General features: G+C 36.0%; 1 protein-coding gene across 4 annotated transcripts in view; it reads left to right on the forward strand.

The window, feature by feature from the left end:
• Positions 1-24679, forward strand: part of adgrb3 (adhesion G protein-coupled receptor B3) — a 182327-nt gene that overhangs the window by 119219 nt on the left and 38429 nt on the right. For all 4 annotated transcript variants that reach the window (XM_084092600.1, XM_084092602.1, XM_084092603.1 and 1 more), the window contains 6 exons: positions 1368-1443; positions 5329-5431; positions 7196-7239; positions 18243-18369; positions 20325-20428; positions 20516-20618. In XM_084092600.1, coding sequence (XP_083948726.1) covers positions 1368-1443; positions 5329-5431; positions 7196-7239; positions 18243-18369; positions 20325-20428; positions 20516-20618 — 557 coding nt within the window. The remainder of the gene's footprint in view (positions 1-1367; positions 1444-5328; positions 5432-7195; positions 7240-18242; positions 18370-20324; positions 20429-20515; positions 20619-24679) is intronic.

The raw sequence follows: 24679 nt of genomic DNA on the forward strand, positions 1-24679 counted from the left end.
GCAAAGTATAATTTCACTGATTTTGACAAAAGTCTATGTGGGGGACAAACAGTAAAGTTGAAAAATAATCACCCATATATTTCTTTGTTTTTCTTATTGCACTTAATTCTGGTTGATCAACTGTTGCATATTTCTGTACAAAGACCACTAGTTCATTATACAAAAATGCATAATTGTGCTAGTATTATTTCTTATATCACTCCATGCTCTTTCTTCTCACGTAAAAAATACACCCAAATCTACATAAATAATATTTTATTTGTTTAATGTGTAGCCATTTAAGATACAGTGCCGCTTCACATTGGTATTTTAATCACCACGTTAGAGTTTATTTTATGATAATGACTGACTGTACATTCCCTACTTATTAATTCCTCAGGCCATGAAAATGCTTTGTCCCAATATACTTTTTACATTTCAAAATCATCATTTATAAGACACTATAAAATAATGGCATTTTGAGTTATTTTGGATTATCAGTGCGATATTAAAATGAATGTTTCGTAATCGCTACCATACAATTGTGCTGAAAATTTCACATGTTGACATGGTGTGACCGTTTAATGGGATAGCTTTAAGATTACAAGATTATATCTCAACCACTTGCCATTTGCCTGCTTTAGAGGAGACTGCACTTGGTCGACCTTCATTTATATGACGCTTTTAACAATATCAACAATATCAACATCAATTCAGATGACACAGCACTCGCCGTATCCTCTCAAACAATGATAGTAAAGAGAGCTAAGCACCAGCGCACCAGACTATTTACTTAATTAGGGTGATCAGTCTTATCTGAAGTGTATCAGAGGAAAGTAATGAAGGATTGATTTAATACATAACTCACTCCAGCTCGCCTTGAGCTTGACTAGAGGGCTGTACAGAGCTGTTTGAACCAGGATTAGCCTTTCTGTCAGCAGAGAAGACATTTGATCTTAATTATCAATAACCTTGCTAGTATAGCCTAATCTACCACTTTATTCATTATTGGCAAGAAATGTATGATGGATTAGCTGTCAGGAATATTGTTTGGCAAGAGACCTGATATTTAATGAGTATTTTGCAGGTTTAGAGGTTAATTAATTCCTGTATAGCTTTGAAAAAAATATATAAAAAAAATACAGATCTTGTTCAATTACTTTGGATTAAAAGATTCTTGCATGGAAGGGAAAGGTATTAGGAGAGAATTCCTGCTGTCAGCCTCTGAAACAAACCTGAACTTGAATTATCGGATAAAACCTCCATGTTGCTGAGTTGAAAGTTGAAAAGGGAGCTGAGAGAAAAACACACCTTTGTCTGGAGATGTTGTTTAATATGATTACATAATGTGATGAACGTATCGTCTAACCTGGACTGTTTCCTGGCAGATATGGATGGATCTCCTGTATTCATTCTCGGAATGGTTCTCTACAAGACTCTTGGCCTTATGCTGCCCGCTCCACGGTAAGACTCGGTTCATCTCCGGTCATTTAGATGAAATATTACAAAGATATGATAAGGATATTAGAGGACAGATTCCCAACCTGGGGTACGTGTACCCTTGGGACTACTTGTAAAGATTTTTGATTGATTAAACCTGTAAATCAAAAGAATGTCTTGATTAAAATAACTAAGCAGGATTCATTCTGAATAAAAATAATGTGTGTAATGTGTGCAAGTTTTCTAAATTTGTGAGACCCATAGCAGAATGATACTTTGTGAGTCTAAGATTATCTCCCTCAGTATCAATTATTTATTTTTTCTTTAAATGGCCCATATGTAAGAATTTTCATGTATTAAAGGAAAGGTAGACATTTTTTGTTATACTGGTTTAAATTCTCTTCACATCCTGATAGCAATCACTAAGTTAAGTTGTCTAAATGTATTTATATGTATTGATATCGTCTGCTGAAGTCGTAGGACCATAAAAAGTTCGCCCAATCATTGCATTCGTAACAATATGATGCAATGATACGATGTCCTACCTGCGTGTCAAATTATGTATTTCCATACCACCGCACACCTACTCGTACAGAAACCCCCATATTGAATTAGATTTATTTATTTATTTCATTTCATTTTTATAGCTTCTTGCCATGTATGTGGAGTTATATACTGTGTAATCAGTCACTTTTAATTATGGGTGAAATGCTGAAGGTGTAGTGGTCAAAAGTTATAACAAAATTTTCAAAAATGCTAATAACTTTTGAATAAATCTGCCTTTTGAAATGCCACTGGTCCTAATAGATTCCTTGGGTCACGCCGAGGACGTAGATACCAAGTTTACCTTATTTGGTCGAACTTCCTGTCCGCCATCTTTATTTTCATTCAAAACCTACTTTTTCAAACTCCTCCTACACCGTTTGTCCGATTTTCACCAAAATCGAATCGTATCATCTCTAGACTGTGCCGACTAAAAGTTATGGATTTCGTGTCGACTGACAAAACCGTTTTCGTATACTGCAGCAGCAAATTTGAGGCATGATGCCAAAAGGACTATTCACGCTTTATCTCTGCAATGCCTTGACATAATGACACCAAACTTTGTATGTGTCATTATCACTTCACTCTGACCACATCACATCAGTTTTGTAACTGCGCCACCTATTGGTCGAAAGTGATAATCCATTAAATCATATTTTTAATTACTGTTTATGTGATTTTTCAGCCATTTCGCCTAAAATCCTCTTTAAATGTCTTTAATTGCTCATTGTTGCAGTTGGTCTGACACTTTCAGCCACGTTGGCATGTCTTATCGTCTTATTCTGCTTGGCCCCCATAATTGCTGCTTGTTTTTTCTTTAATTTTTTAGCAAATGAATTGTGTTGCATTCATGTCAGCTTCGGAATGACCATAATTCTAAGTTTCAAACCATTCATGTTCATTACAAGTCTTATTTAGAAAGCTAAGACATATGATGTCATTTAAAAAGAACTTAAATGCAGGATTTTGCAGGATGGATTCATTTGGCATCATCATGAGTGTTGCCATAGAAACTGAGTCTGAGGACGTAAACTGCTTAAAGTAGAATCTCTGATTTGTCATCTCGTAATTACGGCAATTCTGACGTGACGTGATTGCAGCATTATTCCACTCCTTTGGTTCGCATGCCTGTTGTAGTCATTGTTTGTTATGGTATTATTAAGGTATTTATGTGTTAAAGCCTAGTGGTAAATACTGTACACACACACGCGCACACAAAAAGAAATATTTGGGTTTTAAGAGAGCTGTCCCTTCAAATTCCTTCTGATTTTCCTCTTGTCCTAAAACAGAAGCAGGTATAACAGACTTCAGTGTTTTCTCTCCCAGACTGTATGTCAGAAATGAAAATTCTTGGTTATGCTCAGAGTCCGTCTTGAAGCTCTGGATCAAAACCTCCTGTTCCATTTGAGGACTTCTGCTCAAACCTCCGGAGACGCATACAGGACAGAAACAGACCTTTTCTGGTGTGGCTCTGAGCTGTCAATCAAATCTCAGTAAACCTGAGTATGATTCCTCCATGGAATTCCCACTGACAGGGAGAGAGTTCATGGAAGAACGGAGAAAAAGGACGTTCCTCTGTTCTTGAGCTCTGTTGGATTCACTGAAGCCAGTAGGGAGATGGAAATCAGAACAAACAGTGGAAGATAACATAAGAGAAGTGTTAAAATAAACAAACAAAAACAATGCAACATGGCTAAGGGATTTGTAAAGACGGATCACGTTGTTGAACATTTAATCACAAGACAAAATACTGTGAAGATCATACTATGAGAATCAACAGTGCATGAGCACTTAAATGGATGCTTGTTTTTAGTGATTTAGATGCAAATAGTTACAGAATATGTAATTTGAAAGTGATAGTTCACCAAAAAAGTAACAATCTGGTGTAATTTTCTACTTTTTTTATTTATGTGAGTAGACAAAGCGTCTAAGCTTTCCATATAATGAAAGTAAATGGTGGCTATGGCTTTCAGTTAAGATTTTCAATGAATTTAAGTTTCAGTCAGTCGTAGCTTCAAAATACTTGAAATGTAGTGTGGTATGCAAATATAGTTATATAGACCAATTTAATTATGTTTTTTTTTAATCCTCTTGGAGCCTGATCACCATTTACTTTCATTATATGGTTAAATAATTTTAACAAAAATTGTCTGTTAAAAATCGACTTTTTGTGATCCATGAAAGAAAGAAAGTCATATGAGTTTGGAAAGTCATGACTGAGTATAGGCTACATACATAAGACAGAATTTAAATTTTGGATGAACTATCTCTTTAAGAGTTTTGTGTTATTTCATGCCTTTCAGGCTGTGTGGAGATTCATGACACCATACAAGTCCACTTCTGCTTGTTTAAATCAAACCAAGAGGCTGGTTAACCATGCACAGATAATGTCTTTGATCTAATTTCAAAAGGATTCATTTTTGCCTTTAGGATGATCTACTAACACAGAGACATTTTTTTATTTTCCATGGCTAAGTCCACAGAGGTTTTCTTTTTTTTTCAGGTCAATACATGTGCGTTCTGACTGCGATAATCGAAAACAAAGAGTGTGACAGACTGTAAAATAATGTCAGAAGTATAGAACTGAAAGATCTGTCTCAGATGTGGCATCTTTGTCGATTACTTTCATAAAATTCATTTCTCACTGCAGACTTTTGAGTAGCTACTTGTTGGGCATCCATTTTCTGTCTTTGCTTCTTTTTAAATGGACCATGAAATCATGCCCGGCCTAAACAGTTCACGTTGACAAATGATACTCAAAGAAAATTTGTTTAGTTAGAGAAGGAGGGAAGCATGAAAGGAAAGAGAGATATTTTGAGTTCTAAGTCTACTTGAAGTTTAATATAAAAATGTGTTTGTACTCTTGTGCTTATAATAAAAGCACTTGAATATGTTTGAAATATATACATAGCCAACAAATATTGGTTTTGATCATGAAATCAAAAAGTAATAAAGTACACAAAAGTGAGTCTAATGATGAAAAATGACTGCTTTTCATCTATAAGGGATCATTTTACCCAGAGGCAATCATTAATCGAGTTAATCAAAAAACTTCAAAATAATTCAATTTGTGTTTAATATACTGTAACTTTGCCCATCTTTAAATCAACATTTCTGGTCTCTGCTAGCAGAAAAGATCTCATTTGAAGTGAAACACCAATTATTACAAACACCACTTTTCTAAACTGAGTCCAACCTGGAGAGATACTTCTGTGCTAAATGAGCTCTTTCCATTCAAATGTGCAGAATGAAGAGTTTAAACAAAAATCGATGCTGATGATAATGGAAGTATTGAAATGAATGAAATTAGCATTTCTCGTTCAAGCTTGAACTGACTGTTGTGTGTGATTGTGATCTGACCCACAGGAATAACACTGCTGTGAACTCAAAAGTGATTGCTGTGACTGTCCGACCAGAACCCAGAGTTACAGAAGCCCAGCTGGAGATTGAGTTAGCTCATCTAGCTAATGTAAGCACCAGTCAGATCTCAACACGCTTCATAAACACAATCCAGAGAGGCTAACTGATGCCGACATGGAGGTCGCATGTATTCTAAAACCTCCTAGTTTTTGACTCTTTTGCTGTTTTATTGGTCTGTTGGTTTAAATGAGCATGTTAATATGCCATTAATGCAATACATGCAGTCAATAAGCATTTTCAAACAAGGGATTGATCTACAGCCTTTATATCCCAAAGACCCTCCTTTCATGGATGTCATCAAAAGCCTTTATAAATAGGCAGAGTGAAAAATGCCATTGAGAGATAACAATTTCAGTGCATTTTAAGATAACTTTTAAGATGATTTTTTTCTGCCTAAAAGTTCCCAAATCTATTGGAAATAAACAGCTAACTGTGGATACTGTGATTTGTTTAACATGAATTTATGTCGCAATAACGGCTGTATCTACAGTATGTTATTTGCATCAGACGCCTTTTCAGATGCCTATTAAATAGAAAGCAGCATTTGTAAAAAGCATGTTCATTTACAAAAAATAAAACATAAATATAAACATAAGTAGCCTATTGTTCAGTTTGTGTGTGTGTTATGGTACATTTACACGACAACGATGTGCTAAAAACAGAAAAAAACGACAACGTTGTCAAAATGGTCCGCAAAAAAACCAACTAAAAAAACTGAATTATTAATGCCAGGCCAGTAGTTGGCGATGTCACATTGTAAAGAAACACTACGCACCTGTAGACTGAACACGTAAGACGCATGCGCATGACGTCACCGTTTTTACAAATTCGCGCTTTTGCAGTTTTCACTGACATGATAACAGTATAGTTTTCAAAAACCTGCATTTTGAATCATTTACATGACAGTTCAGATATTTCATGTGTTCTAGCTCAAGCACACCTGATGCAACTAATGAAGCCCTTGATTATGTAGTTGTGTAGTTCGAGTCCTTTCGTGATTAAAAGTTTAAAACGCGGAACAATGATGCTGATGCATAACAACAGAGCGTATGTGCAAAAGCTGCTGTGGATCCGCTTGCCCGAAACCCTCCGTAACTGGTAGATTTTAAGAAAACTACAGTCGTTTGGCAAAAAAAGAGTTACATATTACCAACATTTTATTATGTAAGCTTTATGTTACACCTCAAATTAAAAGGAATTTATTGCCATTTATACTGTAGTGTTAATGTTATTTAGCAAGTCCACAAACTCGTTCTCTCAAATGATTTGGGTATGCAGAGCATTTACAGCATATATGGACTGTGAACATATGATCCTGCAACACTAATCAATTGATCCAAATCCCCCCTTGTAATTGATGTAAAAAGCTAACACAATGCAATGAGACATATGGTCTTTTAAAGAGAAACTAGAAGACAAATCTGGGTGCATTTGGGTTGAAATTGGAAGGAAATATGGTCTTCTGTTCCTCTTTAAATCACTCCAGCCAATCAAAGGGGAGCTCTACAATACCTCTGACATATGTTTCAGGCTCATTAATCAACAGACAAATAGCAGTAATTAGTCCGATAATTAATTTGCCATCACCAGTTATTTCTCTCCTCATTGTGTCATCAAGATATGGCCCAGATGATTACAATGGGAGCTTTTTTTCTCCTTTTTTCCTTTCCTTCTTAATTTGTCTATTAAATAACGTGACTTATGTTTTGAGATACTGGCTATCGTAGTGAAAATGTCTCTTTATCGGTATGTACTGTGGTATGTCTAATAGGTATATCGCTTGTCCAATCACAGTGTGTGTGTTTTCTTGCAGGGAACAATGAATCCATTCTGTGCACTGTGGGACAGCTCTATTATGTAAGTGAAAGTCAGTTTTGAAGTCTCTGTGTGTGTGTGTGTGTGTGTGTAAGATTGTGTTCTGATTTGTGAAAATGAGCCTTTAATACAATAACTTCATGGGCAATAATAAATAGCTTGTTGAAATATTGAGCATTGTATCCATGGAAACATGTTTCTGCTGCTATCGAGGTGAAACAGTGGTTGACATTAGCAGTAATAGAATTTTGATCGTGTTATTGTCAGAGAATACATTTGATAGAAAAATATTTTGAACACTTGCGGTGCTGTCAGGCTCCTCTTATCTTTTCACTCTGAAGTCAACATGACAAAAGAACTGACACAATTTATTTTTATTAATTCCTGTTATCTGTCTTATTGTGCACAATTCAAGTAAAAAAAAAAATGTCTGTGGAATCTTGAATCAAAATGTAATAACTTGTTTCTAAGGCAAAGCAATAAAGATTAAAATGTTGAAATTCCTCAATATTTTTCAACATTATTGCAATTTCACCTAAACAACTACTGGGCCAAGTAAAAAAAATATATATATATATATATTTTTTAATGTAAATGTTTTTTTTTAATTAATGTTTAAAAAATTAAACATTTAAATGTTTACTTTTTTTTTTTATCCAGATATTATTCTGAGAATACTGTCTCTCAGAATAGATCAAGGTCCAGCATACCTTAACCCAAGACACAACCTTTAATTTCCACATTTCTAAAATGACATCTATCATTTTGAGATAAAAAGGCAGAAAACCATATTAACTATAGCGTGTCTATCTTCCTATTTTTAATCAAATACTAATTAGGAGATTTTTTTCCTATTATTAAATTAAATTATGATTATTATGATTATTTCAAGCATGTGACATTTGAAAAAATTTCCATCCGAATGCATGAGTTTTATCACTGAGGTGCCATTCAAATGTATTTTTACGGATGTCCACATGAGAAACAGTTACCGTCCGAACAGGGCTGTAGTTACTCATTGTTTCATTGATTACACACAACTGTTCCTCATTTGTTTATTTGTTTATGTATATAATGCCCTCAGTTCTGCTAACGCATGGTCTGGTGTTATTTGTGTATTGTGCACACTGTTGTGTTGCCTACTCATTGTGTTGGATTACTCTTTGTTGGATTCTACTCTTTTGTTTTGTTAAAAAAAAAACTTAAGCTGCTATTTTAGATCCGCTTCTCCTCGCCTCATATTCATCCTCAGCTAGCTGTGATAAAAGCTTTTATGTGTAATGCATTATAAAGGTATTCATAATGTACATTATAATGCATTATATATTTTCATAAATAATTGTAACCAAAGTTCAAATGCAATATATTTGCTGATTACTTGTTACATCTGAAATTGGTTGTATGTCATCTGTTTTAATGCATTATACTTTCTAAAGGTGTAACAATGAATAGATCAATATTATAACCGTGGTTACAATGGCATAATTAAGGCATAATTAATGCATTCAAATATGTTTATATCATTATAATAAAGCCTTTAAAGGAACACTTCGACTTTTTGGGACTTTGGCTTATTCACCATATCCCCCATAGTTAGATAAGTCCATACATACCTTTTTCATCTCCGTGCGTGCCGTAACTCTGTCTGACGCACCCACCGCTAGCCTAGCTTAGCACAAAGACTGGAGGTAAACGGCTACAGCTAGCATACTGCCTAGAGCCCTGCACGGGGCAAAACATCCAGCCCTAACCGAGACCTGGCCCGTGGTGTTCAAGCCCTAATCCGGCCCCAGCCCGAAAACGTCTGCAATTTTTCAGCCCGAACCTGACCCGAGACCAACATCAATATCACTTTGAGCTCTCTCTGACGCGCGCTCTCTGATGTGTGCTGTCTCTGCTAGACACACACACAAGACGCACACACATACACACACACGCTACTAGGTAAAATTTTATTATAGGCCTCAAACATAACTACCACCACCTACAATTATGCCCACAAATATTAATACAGACTGTCCATTACAGAGAAGCATAAGCATGCAGTAGAGAATATTATATAGCCAAATGTGATCCAGCAGTAAATAAAGATTTATGGCCTACCTTTTTTTGATGTCAAGTAACTTTACTGAAGAACAACGTTTCAAAGAACTCTTCGCCAACTGGCTAACGTTAAATAATAATAAAAATATAATAAAGAAAAAAAAATCCGTTGAACTGAGTAGGTTCATTCACTGTTTATTTGTGATCGTTGTGAAGAAAAAGAATAGCATCCACTGTTGAAGGCTTCAGGCTCGGAAATCAAATCAAAACTCTTTCAAAATGCAGCTTTTCCTGAAGTATTGGGAACTTTTAGTGACTCCTTACGCTCCAACTTCTCCCTGATGCTCTGCATGGTCAACTGTCACATAATGCATTGCACGCGCGTCGCGTTACTCGCGTGTTCGCATATTGCGTTGCATATTTATAATATTAGCCTATCAATATAACAATATTCCATACAGTAGCCTGCGCTCTGCACGTATATTATGGGCACGATGAAAGGAGAAAAGCTAAATTAGCCCGAGTCCGACCAAAGCCCAATCTGTAAAAAAAAAAATAAAAAAAAATAATTGACCCGACTGCTCCCAATAAGTGACAAAATAACGCCAACATTTTCCTATTTACATGTTGTGATTTGTATAGTCACAGCGTGTACAAATTACATGGTCACATATTCTCAGAAGGCAAAGCACTGCTAACTTGGGCGGAGTGATTTGCTCGCAGCGCCTGAGAAGCCCTGTGGTGAGGAGCAGAGTTCGCTCAGAATTGGAGTAAATCACTCCGCAGAAGTAACAGTGCTTCGTCTTCTGAGAATATAGTTCCCAGTATGTTTACAGTTAAAAGATGGTTGTGTCTCATGTGACCTTGTTATTCGTACACGCTGTGACTATACAAATCACAACATGTAAATAGGACAACGTTGGCGTTATTTTGTCACTTATTGGGAGCAGTATGCTAGCTGGAGCCATTTACCTCCAGTCTTTGTGCTAAGCTAGACTAGCGGTGGGTGCGTCAGACAGAGTTACAGCACGCACGGAGATGAAAAGGGTATGTATGGACTTATCTAACTCTGGGGGATACGGTGAATAAGCTAAAGTCCCAAAAAGTCGAAGTGTTCCTTTAAGTAAAGTGTTGCCAGAAAGAGATACTTTTATTAAAGGCACAGTATGGCATTTTTCGCCACTAGGGGTCGCTAACCTATTTACAATAACAAAGGCGTAGTTTGATGACGCAACATTTGCTAAGAATTATGGATCTTGTCGTCAACGTCAAGCCGACCGATCTAATAATGTTTATGGATGACTGAATACATCAACGTTTTTATCATGACTGTGATATGAAGCAGTTCGGGATTGCTAAGAGACAGCTATCAGCTCCACAAGCGACGCGAGTCCCGCGGATATAAAAGGAATATGGACATTTCATTATACCGAACTACACGCAGAATTACAACTCACAGGTCAGTTTATTAGACAAATTAAACTTGTGAGGTAACGCAGCGCTGTTTCACTTGGTCTAACATTACACTAGCACACTAAACTGCATTTGAATGTGTTGAAATGTATGTGTTAGTCTGTCTGTATGAGACTAGCAGTAAGCTAGATCAACATTAGAATAACATACAGATCATATTCTGACATTTTATCATTGTTGAACTATAAAACATTGATTAGTTTTATGTAAATGTGCTCACCTGTTTAATAAAGTACATGTAGGAGCGGTCGAAGTCTCGGACGTGGAGCTCTCGTTTATATACTGGGAGCTCTAGGCATCTCGAAAACACCGCGCTGATATTGATTCTCGTTTTAGTTCTCCTTTTTTATCCAAAGTCTGCTTGCCATGGTCCATAATGTTTGAACGAAACAACAACAGCGTGCAGATAGAAATTGCGAACTACAAAGTTGTCCGCGTCAGTCGCTTTGGTTACTATCAGACGGCTCTGGTTCATAGCTCTGGTTGCCATGGCAGCACGAGCGGAAACCAGGGACAACGCGGATATGACGCCATTGGCGGCGACAAAACGGAAATAAAGAAACGGGACGTTTCTCGAATTAAATTACAAATTTCTCCTGGTTTGAAAGTTGTTGGAAACAGTCGGGATAATGTAAGTACACAACTAAAAAAAATATATAACATAGATATAGTGATTTTTGCTATTTTTAAAGCAAAAAAGTTACATATTGTGCCTTTAAGCAAGGATGCATTATAAACTCATCAAAAGTTAAAATATCAGTATTTATAATGTTACAAAGGATTTCTGTTTCACAGAAATAAATATATTTTAAAATATATAAATAAAGAAACCTGTTACATACAGTTAATCATTTATTTAGCAGATTTAAAATTATAAAAAAAAAAAAAAAATAAAAAAAAATCACAACATTACTGTTTTTACTGCATTTTTGATCAAATAAATGCAGACTAAATAAAAATCTTCTTTAAAAAAAAACAAAAAAACAACAACGTATGAATGGTATAGTGAACCTGCTATTAAAGCACATGATAAATGAGATATAAGATAGAAACAGTGAAAAAAAATATGATATGTTTTTTTTTTTATTCTTTCTAGAGGACGGACTGTAGTTAGAGCATAACTGTATTGGTGGCTCATTTCTTATATATTTGTTTTTGAGATTTGGCATTCAGAAGTTGTTTTCTATAGTGAATATTTAGTTATTTTATAAGGCATATAGTCATATAGTTTTGATGGTTCATGGATCGATCCTTATTTAGGATTTAACCGAAACTGTTTGTGTTCAGGTCTTTAACCACTAAACTAATACCACCAAAGCAGCTTCTCTGTCAGTACCATGAGACATCTCTTTGTCTAGAATAACTGTTGTGTGGTGGATTTTGAGAATCTAATATTCTCTATTGTCACTTGTGCTTGTGACTACAGCTCTGAGACCCTCTTCAGAGACATTGAGTCTCGTCTTTGCTTTTCATCCGAGTCCATTTGGATTTGGCAGCCTTTCCCCCTTTGTTCCTCAGCGTGCAATTAATGAAGCACGTATTTCTTTCGGCCAGGCTGTGTGGTGACAGGTTCTAAGGAAGGGATGTTTTCTAGAAATGAGAGTCAGGTTTGGTCACACTGAAATATTTGTAGCACTAACAAGTTCAACTTACATTAGTAATTAGTACTGTATGTACCATGCCATGTGCTGCTATTTTTTCCTGTGTCATTTGCATGGTCTTTTTTGGCTCAGAAAAGCACTAAAGGAATATGATAACACTTTATTTTGATGGTCCCTTTTGAACATTCCGTTGACTATAAGTAACTTTGCAACAACATGTCAACTTATTCTAACATTAACCCTACCAGTCTACTAAAACTCTACTAACACTCTGATGAGAGTAGGTTCAACGTTACTTATAGTCAGCAGAATGTGTTATAGGGACCATCAAAATAAAGTGAAACCAGTACGATAAAAGTAGTTAAAGGGATACTTCACCCAAAAATTTAAATTCTGTTATGATATACCCTCATTTCATTCCAAACTTGTATGACTTTTGTTATTCTGTGGAACACAAAAGACCCATACAATGAAAGTAAATGGGGTCCAAACAATATTGACAAAAATTCTAAATATTTTTTTTTTTTTGCTCTTCAGAAGTAAATCACACAGGGTTGGAACAACATGCGAGTGATTAAATGATGATAGACTTTGATAATAACATTATCGTGTTAATTCAGGTTGTTTTGTTATGATCTTTCTCAATAATTATATGATATCTATATAATTCCAGTTATTAGTTGTTTAGTCTTGTCTGGTCCATGCTGCAAATTGAAAATGGCTTCTATTTAATCTTAATCATCTTCAAATATGAAAATTACACGGTGCTTCAGAAGCGAAATGAGCAAGTATGAGCCAGGCCTCTCTGTGCGGTGACCGATAAGAACAGAGAAATCGTATTTACCAAATTCAATTTTCATTGAATAAAGAGGCCACCCGAGTCTGCCCCCTTGAGTGTAATTTGAGCCACTGGAATGGATTTTAGCCCTGTGGTATTATCATAGACGGCTTATAAAGAGGGAGGGGTCTCTGCCCTGAAACACTCATATAAACAAGCTTCATATTTTGCTATCAAAAAAAAGAGCCGCTCTTATTGGGCTCACATAATGCGGATTTCATGCCTATTCATGATAAATTTAAATGAATTTGCTGTTGAGTTTAGTCTCTAATCTGTTTGCATGATTATTTACGTGGACGCATGTTCATTAATAAATTTGTTCGTTAACGTGTTTACTCTTCGCACGGAATCAAAATTGGCCTGTGCGGGCAAACAATTACGGAACACAAATGCACAACTCTATCTGCTCCCTCTGCCATGATTGTGCATATTTTGAGGTGCAATTTTAATTAGCCCCGAGAGATTTTCTCAAACAACGTGGGGAGAAAAAGCTGCTGATTTTGATGACATTTATATCATAACTCTGTGCCTTTCTTCTTGGAAGTCATTATGTATATTCGCTAGCGTATACGAGCTCAGCGAGAGTGAGAAAGCTCATCTTTTTTTCCCCTCTGATATGTGATATTCCACGCAGAGTGGAACCTTCAGAGGAATAATTCAGACAAAAATGACAATAATGTCATCATTTACTCACCCTGTAGTGTTGTTCCAAACCTCTATGACTTTCTTCCTTTTGTGGACAGAAAAAAAGAGGATTTTTGTGCTGGTGACTGAACCTGTGAAGCTTCAAAAAGGACACAAAAGCATCAACAAATTATTTATAAAAATAGTCAGTACCAGGCTTTGTGTGGAATTCAAACTGAAATGTTAGTCATTATTCACAAAACATCTTATCTGCCCAAAGTCCTAGAAGTGTTCATGAGAGAAATAGAGATCTGTGAATGAGTTGTTCATTTGAACTGAATCTTTTCAGTGAATCATTTCACTTCAGTCCAGTTCACAAAGCCGGTCTAAATGATTTGGATATGAATCAGACTGATTCTTGATTCTGACTCACTGAATGAATGATCCGGGTTGAGGTGGTTAAAAGCTCACTGGAGAGGAAGATTATAAATGAATGACAACTTAAATGTTGGTCTGTTCTTCACATAAAAGTGTAGTATGACTTAAAATAACTTGAAATATAGTGTAAAATTTTTATGGTTGACTTTTATGGTGCTTCTACATCCTTTAAAAAGCTTTCATTGTAATTAAAATAAACAGGAACAGCGCCATTTAATGTTTTGTTTTTTTTCTTTTGTGTTCCACGAAAGAAAGTCATATACAGATTTGGAAAAACATGAGATTGGAGGACAAACTGAGGTTAAACTGTGTCTGGATTGGATTTCTCATTCACGTAGACTTGACTGCATGTTGTTGATGCCATTAACACTGTATTTGTGCAGAAAAACAATGAAGTATGTTAATTTTGCAAGAGTACCAAGAATACTCTTGTAGGAACACAAAGGCACTGTTTTATAAAATGGTAATGAGCAACAGGGATAAAAAAAAAGGAGGAAAATGTGTTGCGAATACCTGAAGTCACCATTACAATCCTGTTTGCTTGTAAGCCTTGTTCACTTATCCTATAAACATGGCTTCAGGATAGCGTTTGTATATAATATGATTCAAATTATTTCTTTCCCATCTCAGCACAACCGATGAGATGTTTCTCCAAAGCTATCTGTAAGGTTTAGTATATGTCCCAGCATTGTGAAAATGATAAGTTACCTTGATTTAAAGGCGTGATCTTTCTAGCGGAGGCCAAATGTTGCTTAGCTCTGCATCAGTCATACAGACTCTCGCTTGAATACTTACAACTCTATCAATTCCCTCATGTATGAAAAAGCACAGGACGGCGAAACTTTGATATAAATCTCCATTTTTCCCTCATAAAATATTCCTCTGAAGAGATAGAGGCGATGATTGGAATAGCAAAGTTCTTGTAATGGTTTGCCACTAACTCTTTTTCTAAGAGATGACCTTATGTTCTATCTATCTATCTATCTATCTATCTATCTATCTATCTATCTATCTATCTATCTATCTATCTATCTATCTATCTATCTATCTATCTATCTATCTATCTATCTAATCTGTCTATCTGTCTGTCTGTCTGTCTGTCTGTCTATCTATCTATCTATCTGGCATTGTCATGTTGTGTAGCTGACATGCAGTGACAAGTGGCACGTCCTGTAATCTGGTTTACTGTATTCAATATAAAACTACATTTTAAACAGTATTTTTTCACGTAATTTTAGAATTATTATAACCTTACCTTGATTGGGAAAGTACATGGAATTAATTTGTGACATCACAAGATTAAACTAAGAAATGATAATAAAAAAAATAAAAAAAAGGTTTTATTTGCATGCATCCTAATATTTTTTATAAAAAATATTCATGGTAAATTTAAAAGCATCTAAATGCATAAAATGCTTGGAAATGATTATGGAATAATATATGTTTCATACATAATGCAATCAAAAGTAGTGGCATTTTTTATGTTCTACCTGTTGAAGATATAGTCTCTAGCAGTCGTCACATCTTGAAGAAAATTGACAGGCATCAGGAGGAGTTATTAAAAATTAACTGCATGTTTAGTGCTGTGCAACATAGATGCTTGCATGATTTAAGTTCATAAAAATTTTCAATAAGTTTGTTATATATATGATATCTACATCATTTCCTTGATTTTGGAATCATATAGGAATAAAAACATGCGGTTGGTGATCATTTTATGTTGTATTTTTGTCAGGTGTCCAATGCTACTTTTTTTCATACAGAATTGAATTACGTGTAATGCTGAGTTGCTTTGTGAAGTGCCTTTAAAGGATTATTGTTAGACTCAAGGCTTATGTATAAAATGAACAGTCCAAAAATAACCACAAAACAGAAATGAATAGACCCCTGATTTCAACATTCTGGCAGTTTAAAGCACACATTTTCCTATATTAAGTGAATTCCTGCCAGTAACCTGGCATCCTAACAGTACAATTGTTATAAAATATAAAGGATTATTATTAAATAATCATAAGAATAAGATTTTTTTTTTTTTTGCTAAAGTGTCATATTAATAACTATTTTAAATAAAGCATCAAATCACAAACTTGTGGTCAAATGTTTAGTGTTATTCTGCTACCCTAAATGTAGTGATTCAGTACCACGGACAGCGCCATGTTCAGTTTCGGCTATTTAAAGTCATTAGTTCCTCCTCGTACAATTGCCTAGAAACCGAGTCTATCTTGAGCCTAGCGTAATTCATACACCCACAGACTCCTCCACAGACTGTGTGTCTTTCAAATTCCACCCAGACCGGAAGAGCCAAGTGAGTAACTAGAGAACAGATGCAACTAAACGGAAAATAAATTGGCTTCTCACTGGTAGAAAATATATTCAACTTCCAATTCCAATGATGATGATAACGTAATGTTGCTTCTATAATGTCATATAGTCAATGATTGGATGAATTGACCACATATTGAGTGGATCAAATCATATAGGTCTGCTGACATGGCAACCCACAGTAATCCATTCCACAATGTCCTGATAAATGCCTGGAGTCAGTGGCTATTGGCTTGCTGTCGATGCGGTTAGACAGGACAGGGCCACACTTCGTCTTCCATGAGCGAATCAATCCAGCCTGATTTATGTTGTACACAGCTAAATATGATTCAAAACTGAGGGTCATTTGGTATGCATGAAATGCTTTTGGATCATTAGTTAATGTACATTTCAGGTACTTTTTCAGGTCATTTTTAAACGAATCATACATTTTCATATATGAATATGTATGAACTAAAGATATGCTATCATATAATGCCCTTTACTCACTTTTAATGAAAGTTATTATGCATGCTATCCATGCATATGAAAAAGGGTGAGTTTTAAAGCTTAATTAAACCTTGAAAAGAGAGCAATTGCTGCGGTTTAATTATGGAGATGTGCTGAGACAAAATCCTCCATAGTCTTCCTCAGGGAAGAGTTACTAAAGGTGTCATGTTATACAGCCTCCGGAAAAAGGCTGTATTTGTTATGCATCGTTTGGAGGCACTGTAATTCAATGTTGCTTTTATATTGTACTTTTACAGTATCAACTGGTTAATCGTAGTATAGACTAGTTTAGAACTACGGTGTTGACTAACTGATTTTGTTATATCAGAAGTTCAGATATGAATATTTTACACAATGTAATCAAACATTGATCAGTTAAGTAAATACATACCCGAATGATGTTTATCAGCTTATTTCCCCTTTTTAAATTATTTATTATCATGCTAAGTTGTGATATATCAGCATGCGATCTTTAGCTGTAACCACAGCAATATCAACCGAGATGTGTAAGCATTAATAAATAGGTGAGATGTTTATTCTATCATTTTGCTAGCCAGAGAAGGAGAAATTGGCTGCTACCATCCAGTCAGTTTTCACGGGGTGGTTAACGGTTCCGCTCGTTTTTTCCCTGACGTTTACGTTTCGGAGGAAGAATATTGCGAAAACAAAAGCTATAAAATTGGATGAACTAAAGATATTTACGGATAAATGCCGTAACCAGGATGAACGAACAAGAAAAAGGGACTATTTCTGAGGCATCTCCCCCCTCCGCTGTAGCGCGAGGCAGGAGGCAAGAGAGTATCAATCTGATGCCGTCCGCCGTTTCTAGGCTGTTTTTTTTTCCCCTCAGGAAAGCGTCCAAAAGGCGCTAATTAATAAAACGAGTGGAAATACACACCGATAGAGAGAGATAAGAGAAAGCTGAAGCAGAACGTTAGGACCAGCGTCAAAGGGAACCACAGGTTCGGGTTTATTTTGCTCTGTGTGGTGTGAGTGTATCTGTGAGCTGCGAGTCGTTCAGCGCCACAGAAAGAGCCTTCAGCCAGCGCTTCAGTCGCACTCAATACGATCTGCACTAAAATTGCGTTTACTTTCTGTCGCTTAAGTAAGAGTGAAGTGGGTGAGATGAGAGAGCACTGTTGAGAATTCCGAGCGACGGATTCACAGAGGGGGAAAAAAGCTTGTTAAAGCTATTTAATCTTCTGTGTGTTGTGTAGGAACGATTCTTGGGGCAGCTGGAGCTCTAAAGGATGCAGAACTGTGCTCACCGATGCATCCCACACCAAATGCTTATGTGATCGGGTATCTACCTTCGCCATTTTGGCTCAACAACCCAGAGAAATAGTAAGTATTGGAATTGACTTCTACGGGGGATCACAAGAGATGCTGTATTGATTAAAGTGCGTGTGTGGTTTTCAAAGTGATATTTAATAACTGACTTCAATTATGTCATATTTGATTAAGATAGAAATCTACCTGTGCAAAGCTTGTGCAGCCTGTGTGTGTGTGTGTGAGCTCAGATTCTTCTGTGATTAATTGCTATTAAAGTATTCAATTATTCTATGGACAGTATATCGTTAATATTTTAATTATTGTTTCACCATTTATTTAAGCTTCCCCCTTCACATATTGATGTAAACTAAGGGTAAAAAACTATCATGACTATCATGATCTCCATTTTGCCTTTCCTAAATGTTGCTCAAAGCATTTGGATATGTTCATGTTTGAGATGGCATATGCTGTAGCCTCTTTATCAGTGAGATTAAATAAGCTATTTATATGAATAAAATAATTCTTAGCGTTGAGATATTATGCAGATATTCCTGGATTGTGCAAATAAATTATGGCTTTCTTATTATGCAATAATGGCTTCATCCTTTTATTAAAGTTCCCCGTCTCATTGACGTAGATTAATGTAACCGTATAATATTAATCTACCTTTTACCTTTGCTGTGTATTGCTCATAGCATTTGGATAAGCTTCACATTTGAAATACAATGCCATCAGCTGTGGTCTCTTTACTAGTAGATTCAGCAGAACATGGCTGTTTTATTCTACAGAGTAAGAGGCAGCCATTTTTTTCTCTACCCATGTGATCAGTCAGTGAATAAATGGCTCCCGTGTGAAAATGATGGTGTTGTCTGCGTCTCCGTGATTCAGCAGGGGCAAAGTTTGATAACTCCTATCATTGCAATGCACGGCTGATATGTCACAATGACTTGTGACTCCTGGGAGCTGGATTGAGGGGGTTGTCAGATGGAATTCTGGGGGAAAAGACATAAATAAAGGGACTAGCTGGGATATGCACTGCCAGGGCTTAGTTAAGGCCTGTGAACCTAATACAAGCAGCTATTTAAGATGATGGGTAGTCATATATAGACCTATATATGTATGTGGACACAATATATGTACACACAATATGTTCTGAGATTCTAAACCGTGCTCAAAATGATGGTCAACATCCAGTGATGCATGTTTAAACATCATTTAAACACCAAAACAAGAGACATCATAGGGGCCGAGACAGTCCAGTCGCACACAAATATATAGGAGAAATTGTAACAAATCAATATGTCGGCAAAAGTCCCTCCTTAGTTTAAAGAGCCAATCACATTTTTGATAGACAAATGAAAGTCCCCATCCTACTTTTAAAAGACCCAATCACCCTTTTCGTTGAAGCATTTTTTGTTGTTGTATACCATTAAAAATACCACTATTTTCCATGATTTGAACTAAATAATTTATTAATTTATGGGACCATTGTTGTCATATTTTTTTGTTTTTGTTGCTTTATTTTCCTGTTATCTCTGTAAAGCTGTATATAAATAAAGGTGACTGAACTTGATATTTGAATGTGTCATAGTTCTAATGCGATTACATGTTATTTGAATGTAACGCTGACATTCCATTTTGGAGGTTTTCCGATTCAAGGAGTAGCACTTGCATTACTGGAAATACCTACCAAATGACATCAAAGTGGTCTGGTTTGGCTTAGAAGAGATTGTTACGTATTTTAGTTAATTATGGCTTGTGACGTTAAGCACTCACCTGTTGATAATGAGCACTATTCATTTGTATGGGGGCAAAACACCTTTTATTGAAAAGGTGGCTGGAGATTGAATGGGGGCAATTGAATTAGAGACCAAAAAAAGCTTGTGCTTTAATCCTCTGAATTTGTGCAGTATAAATGGCTGTGCTGCAACAAGCTAGTGCTTTATTACAAGGCACTGAAATGGGCTTTTATTAGTGGTACATGGGTTTGAAAATCACTCACTGAAGCTCTTGTGTGCCATTCACAGGCTATGGAGTACTCAGGGGTTCCATCTGTGACACTAATAGTGGGCTGTGGTCTGTCCTGTCTGGCCTTGATCACACTGGCCGTGGTGTATGGTATTCTATGGAGGTAAGTGCATTGATGTACAAGGGATATTACAAATAATGCCATTGCACTTTTGGGGGAATGCAACTTTGATATACCATTTCTTTTCAGGTACATCAGGTCAGAGAGATCAATCATTCTGATCAATTTCTGCCTTTCAATCATCTGCTCCAACATCCTGATACTAGTTGGACAGACGCAGACACACAATGCGGTAAATATTTCAATTTTATCCACTTTTATCCGTCTCTAATGTATTTTACTCCGATATTGCCAGATTAGATTGAAATTGCGATGAAGGCCACCAAGCATTTACTGAGAATTTGAGCGACGATTTGTACTTGAACAAAATGTCCACTCTGGATTCTCATGTTTATTTCTCGGCTTGTGTGTGGGCTGATTTTGTAGGCTTGTCTTGCATGCCAGACAGCTTCTCTGCACTAATATCATGTCGATCTAGACATTTACGGGTTTATAATGTAAACGAAACATTGCTTTTACTTAATACTGGTGAATAACTTTCTGTTTGCTGTTTGTATATCATACCACCCTGCCAGATTGTATTAATTCCTCTATTTTGAGGCATTGTGACTCACTTAAATTCAAGCTGGCTGGCCTAATTTTTTCTGAAGTGACCTACCTACCTATCCAGATGTTCGAGTTTTTGTGTAGTGAGCTGCATATTCTATTATATGCTGTTGTGTTTGTATAAACAAATTGCATTATTTTCTTGTGGTAAGCAATTTATGTACAGTACATATATTTTCAGTTTAGGTTAATTTAGCAAATGTCTGGTAAATGAATCACTTTTTGTTATAGGTTCATTTAAACTGAAGAGCCAGGTGCTTTTTTTTTAAAGGCATGTATTTAGCAGTATTTGAAGCCCAAGTTATGATACCACTGATGTTGGATTTTATTTCTTTATTGCTGATTTGAAGACATTAGCCTAAACGATTTAAATGGTTTCCTCTGCGCATTCAGAAAAGCATGAGCTTCTTTTCACCATTGTTTATCAGTATACTAGATTATATTTGAGTCTTAAATTAGTACTCAGCAAGCCATGGCAGTTATTTTTAGCAAGTGAGTACATCGCTCTGTGTCCAATGCCAAGGAGAAATAAATACATTAGCCAGAATCCAACTGGCTGCAGTCTGAATTATACAACGCAAATGCAAAATGGACGGACGCAGGTACGAGACCAGAAAGATTGTGTCCATGTAAACCACAAATAGAATAGACGTGACTGTGAACTTTTTTTGCTTTTGAATTTGTAATTCCACAAACGAGACATAAAACTTTTACGCTTTGAATTATTGACTTTGTTACATGCTGCGGTTTCATTGTTCTCGCTGAGATCAGTGAGTTTTGATGTCAAAATCTAAACTATCCTAACCTCTTTCCAAGTGATCGGCTTCCCTAAAGAAGTTTTTTTTATGGTGTTCAGTTAAGGAAGCTGGGATACTTTATACTCACTGATACGAGTAACAAAAAGATTCAATTATTTGCAAGACTTAAACTAAAGTTAACTAAAGTTCATCCTGTTTGTGATGATGATTAGTAGATATGCATCACTGTAAACTTGAAGCAAAAGTCCCTAAGTGTTCGCAGTCCAAATGGTTCAGTTATATAACAGTCTCTCTGCAATATCCAGAGCCCACGTGAATCTGAAAATTTTTTTGCGAATGGTTGTGAATGGAACGTCTAAATTTCAGGATCCAGGTAGGGTGAAAGCATTTTAAAGCTCTTTACATGTCTGCAATTCATTTTAAATAGGACTAAATAGGCCCCCAGCTAGATGGCAACGCTCAAAATGATTTCTTTTTTCCAGCTCATTGTGTGGAGATGGTGTATATAAGTCATTCAAGATGTAATTATAAGATGCAGATCCTGATCAGTAGATCCTAGAGTCAAATTTTCTCACATTCACCATTTCAAATTCAACATCAGGGATGATTGGATATGGGAAATTGCAGAACTTCGGAAGAACAAAGATTAATTATTCACTCTCACGCTTACAAATGACGCTCGTTTGCCCTCGTTTGAGTAAACAAGATAAAAGAGGTTGATTTCTCACTGCTTACAAGCTTGTCAGGACTAGCACAGCTGGTGGTTTTTGGTTATCATCAGAGGAGGGTTTACACAGAGTGGAACGTTATTCCTACGCTGCCCACACAGATAGGGCTTCTGAGTGAGTCAACGCTGCTGCGGGAATAACACATTACTCAGTCACACAGTCAGACATTTCAGCGCAGTTTCAGGGCAGCACAAGGCATGAGCTTTTTCCAATTCTAATTTTAACGAGCGTTCTGGGATGGAAGGAAGTCAATTCCCAAGGTTAAAACAAATGAATTTGCTGTTACATTAAACTGATCAAAAGAAGCCGTTGACTGTAGCTCTGCTCCATCACCTGGTGAGATGCTTGACTGGCATTCTTCTGAATGCACCTTGAGGACGTATGGTTATAAAAGCGTTCCTTTAGGACAAACAGAAAGACTTTAATTAAGATGGCTTTATTTGTTCTATAAAACATGTTTTTTTAATAGTAATTCTGCTTGAAATTATTCTAATTATTTAATAAGATAAAATAAAAAAGTTATTAATTAATTCAGAGCGACACGTTCAAAATTAAGCATTACTATTTAAACCAAAAAAGAACTTTAAAAAATATTTTTAAACAGACTAAATAAATCAGGCATGTGCTTAGGACACAGAAAACATAAATATTTATTTAAACAGCAATACTTAAATACAGCAATACAGCAATAGGTATAGATCGTTTGCAAGACAGAACATCTGTGTTTAAATAAATATATGGAACACTGCAGGAATGTATTCTCTCCATTTTTAATAATTTAGACACTCGATGATTCTAAAATCATTTTTGAAACAGTGAAAACAAAGTTTCGTTTTACGGCACTTTTATGAATGTAAAACTGTGCAAAGAAAACATATTCAGAAATTAATTATTGAATGTTTTTTCTTTGCACAGAATAACATTCACAATGACTGTTTACATGTGCACCAATAATGAGATTTTTTTTTTGTTCAATAATCAGAGTAAGGACTTCGCAGTAAGCAAAACTCTTTACGCCTGTTTACCTGCAATTTGCATTATTCTGATTATTCATTAAGAAGTGTGTTAATTTTAATGCCATTCTTCACATATCCCAATGCATAGCACAAATAATGAACTAACATACAGTAGGCGTGTTAACACATTTCTATGGACGTATTGAATATTATTCGAAAAACATAGCAATGCCGCTGTAAGTGGGATGCCTACGCTGCCGTCACGTTTTTCACAGCGTTTCTGGATGAATATAAGGAGCAGAGATTTAGTGTTACAGAGTTGAGGGAATACTTCAGAATGATATAGTTTTATGTGATTGTGGTTACTACGATTGAGCTTAATCGCATTAGTTTGACCTAAGTATTGTGTTTACATGAGGTTTTATCGCAATATTGCCAAAATCCCATTATAATCACATTATGAGGGTGCATGTAAACGTAATCAATGTATGACATTTTGTATCAATGTGAAACTTTTCAGTTTCCTCTCCATGAATCCACCATCTTGGATGAATCATTTCACAAGCTTATTGCAGTTTATTCTGTTAGTTCCTTATTCGTAAACACTACATGTGATACTGCCTTTAAAATGTAGCCAAAACGAGATCTCTTTGAAGGCAGAATAGTTTTGCTGCCTACGTTTTGTAACAGCTTTTTGTGTTTGGGAGCATGCCTATAATGCCTTAAGGTTTTGGAACAGAGCTTTGGTGCCTTCATGGGATATTTGCCATTAAACATGCCATTTATAAAAAATAAGATAAAAATTAGACATGCATCTGCTTTAGTTTGTTGAGGTATGATTTATCGTTATTCTAAGAACGCTCAGTGTAAGTCTTAATGACAGCAGTGCAGCAGGTCCTCCATTAATGGACCATAATTACATCTGGACCTCTGCTCTGTCCACTTCTAAGACATCAGTACAGCATTTTAAATGGTCAGTGCATCTGTGTTACCATGACAATAAAATGCCATTCTCTAGTGTATCACTGTCTTGCCAGTTCTTTTTGCAGCCATTTGCCACGCTCTCAAGTAGCAATTTAGTGTAATTCCTGCTTCATCACACTGGCGAAGACGATGGATACGTGTCACAGAGGGTGCAGGTTTGTGCTTCCAGATGAAGGTCACACATATGACGTGATGGCCATGCGAGAGAGAGCACTCAGCCTGCGGCTTCTCTGAACGTTGAGCTGATCTGAAGGCCTGTCA

Source organism: Abramis brama (genome assembly GCF_963993115.1).
Source record: "Abramis brama genome assembly, chromosome: 19".
Taxonomy (NCBI): Eukaryota; Metazoa; Chordata; class Actinopteri; order Cypriniformes; family Leuciscidae; genus Abramis; species Abramis brama.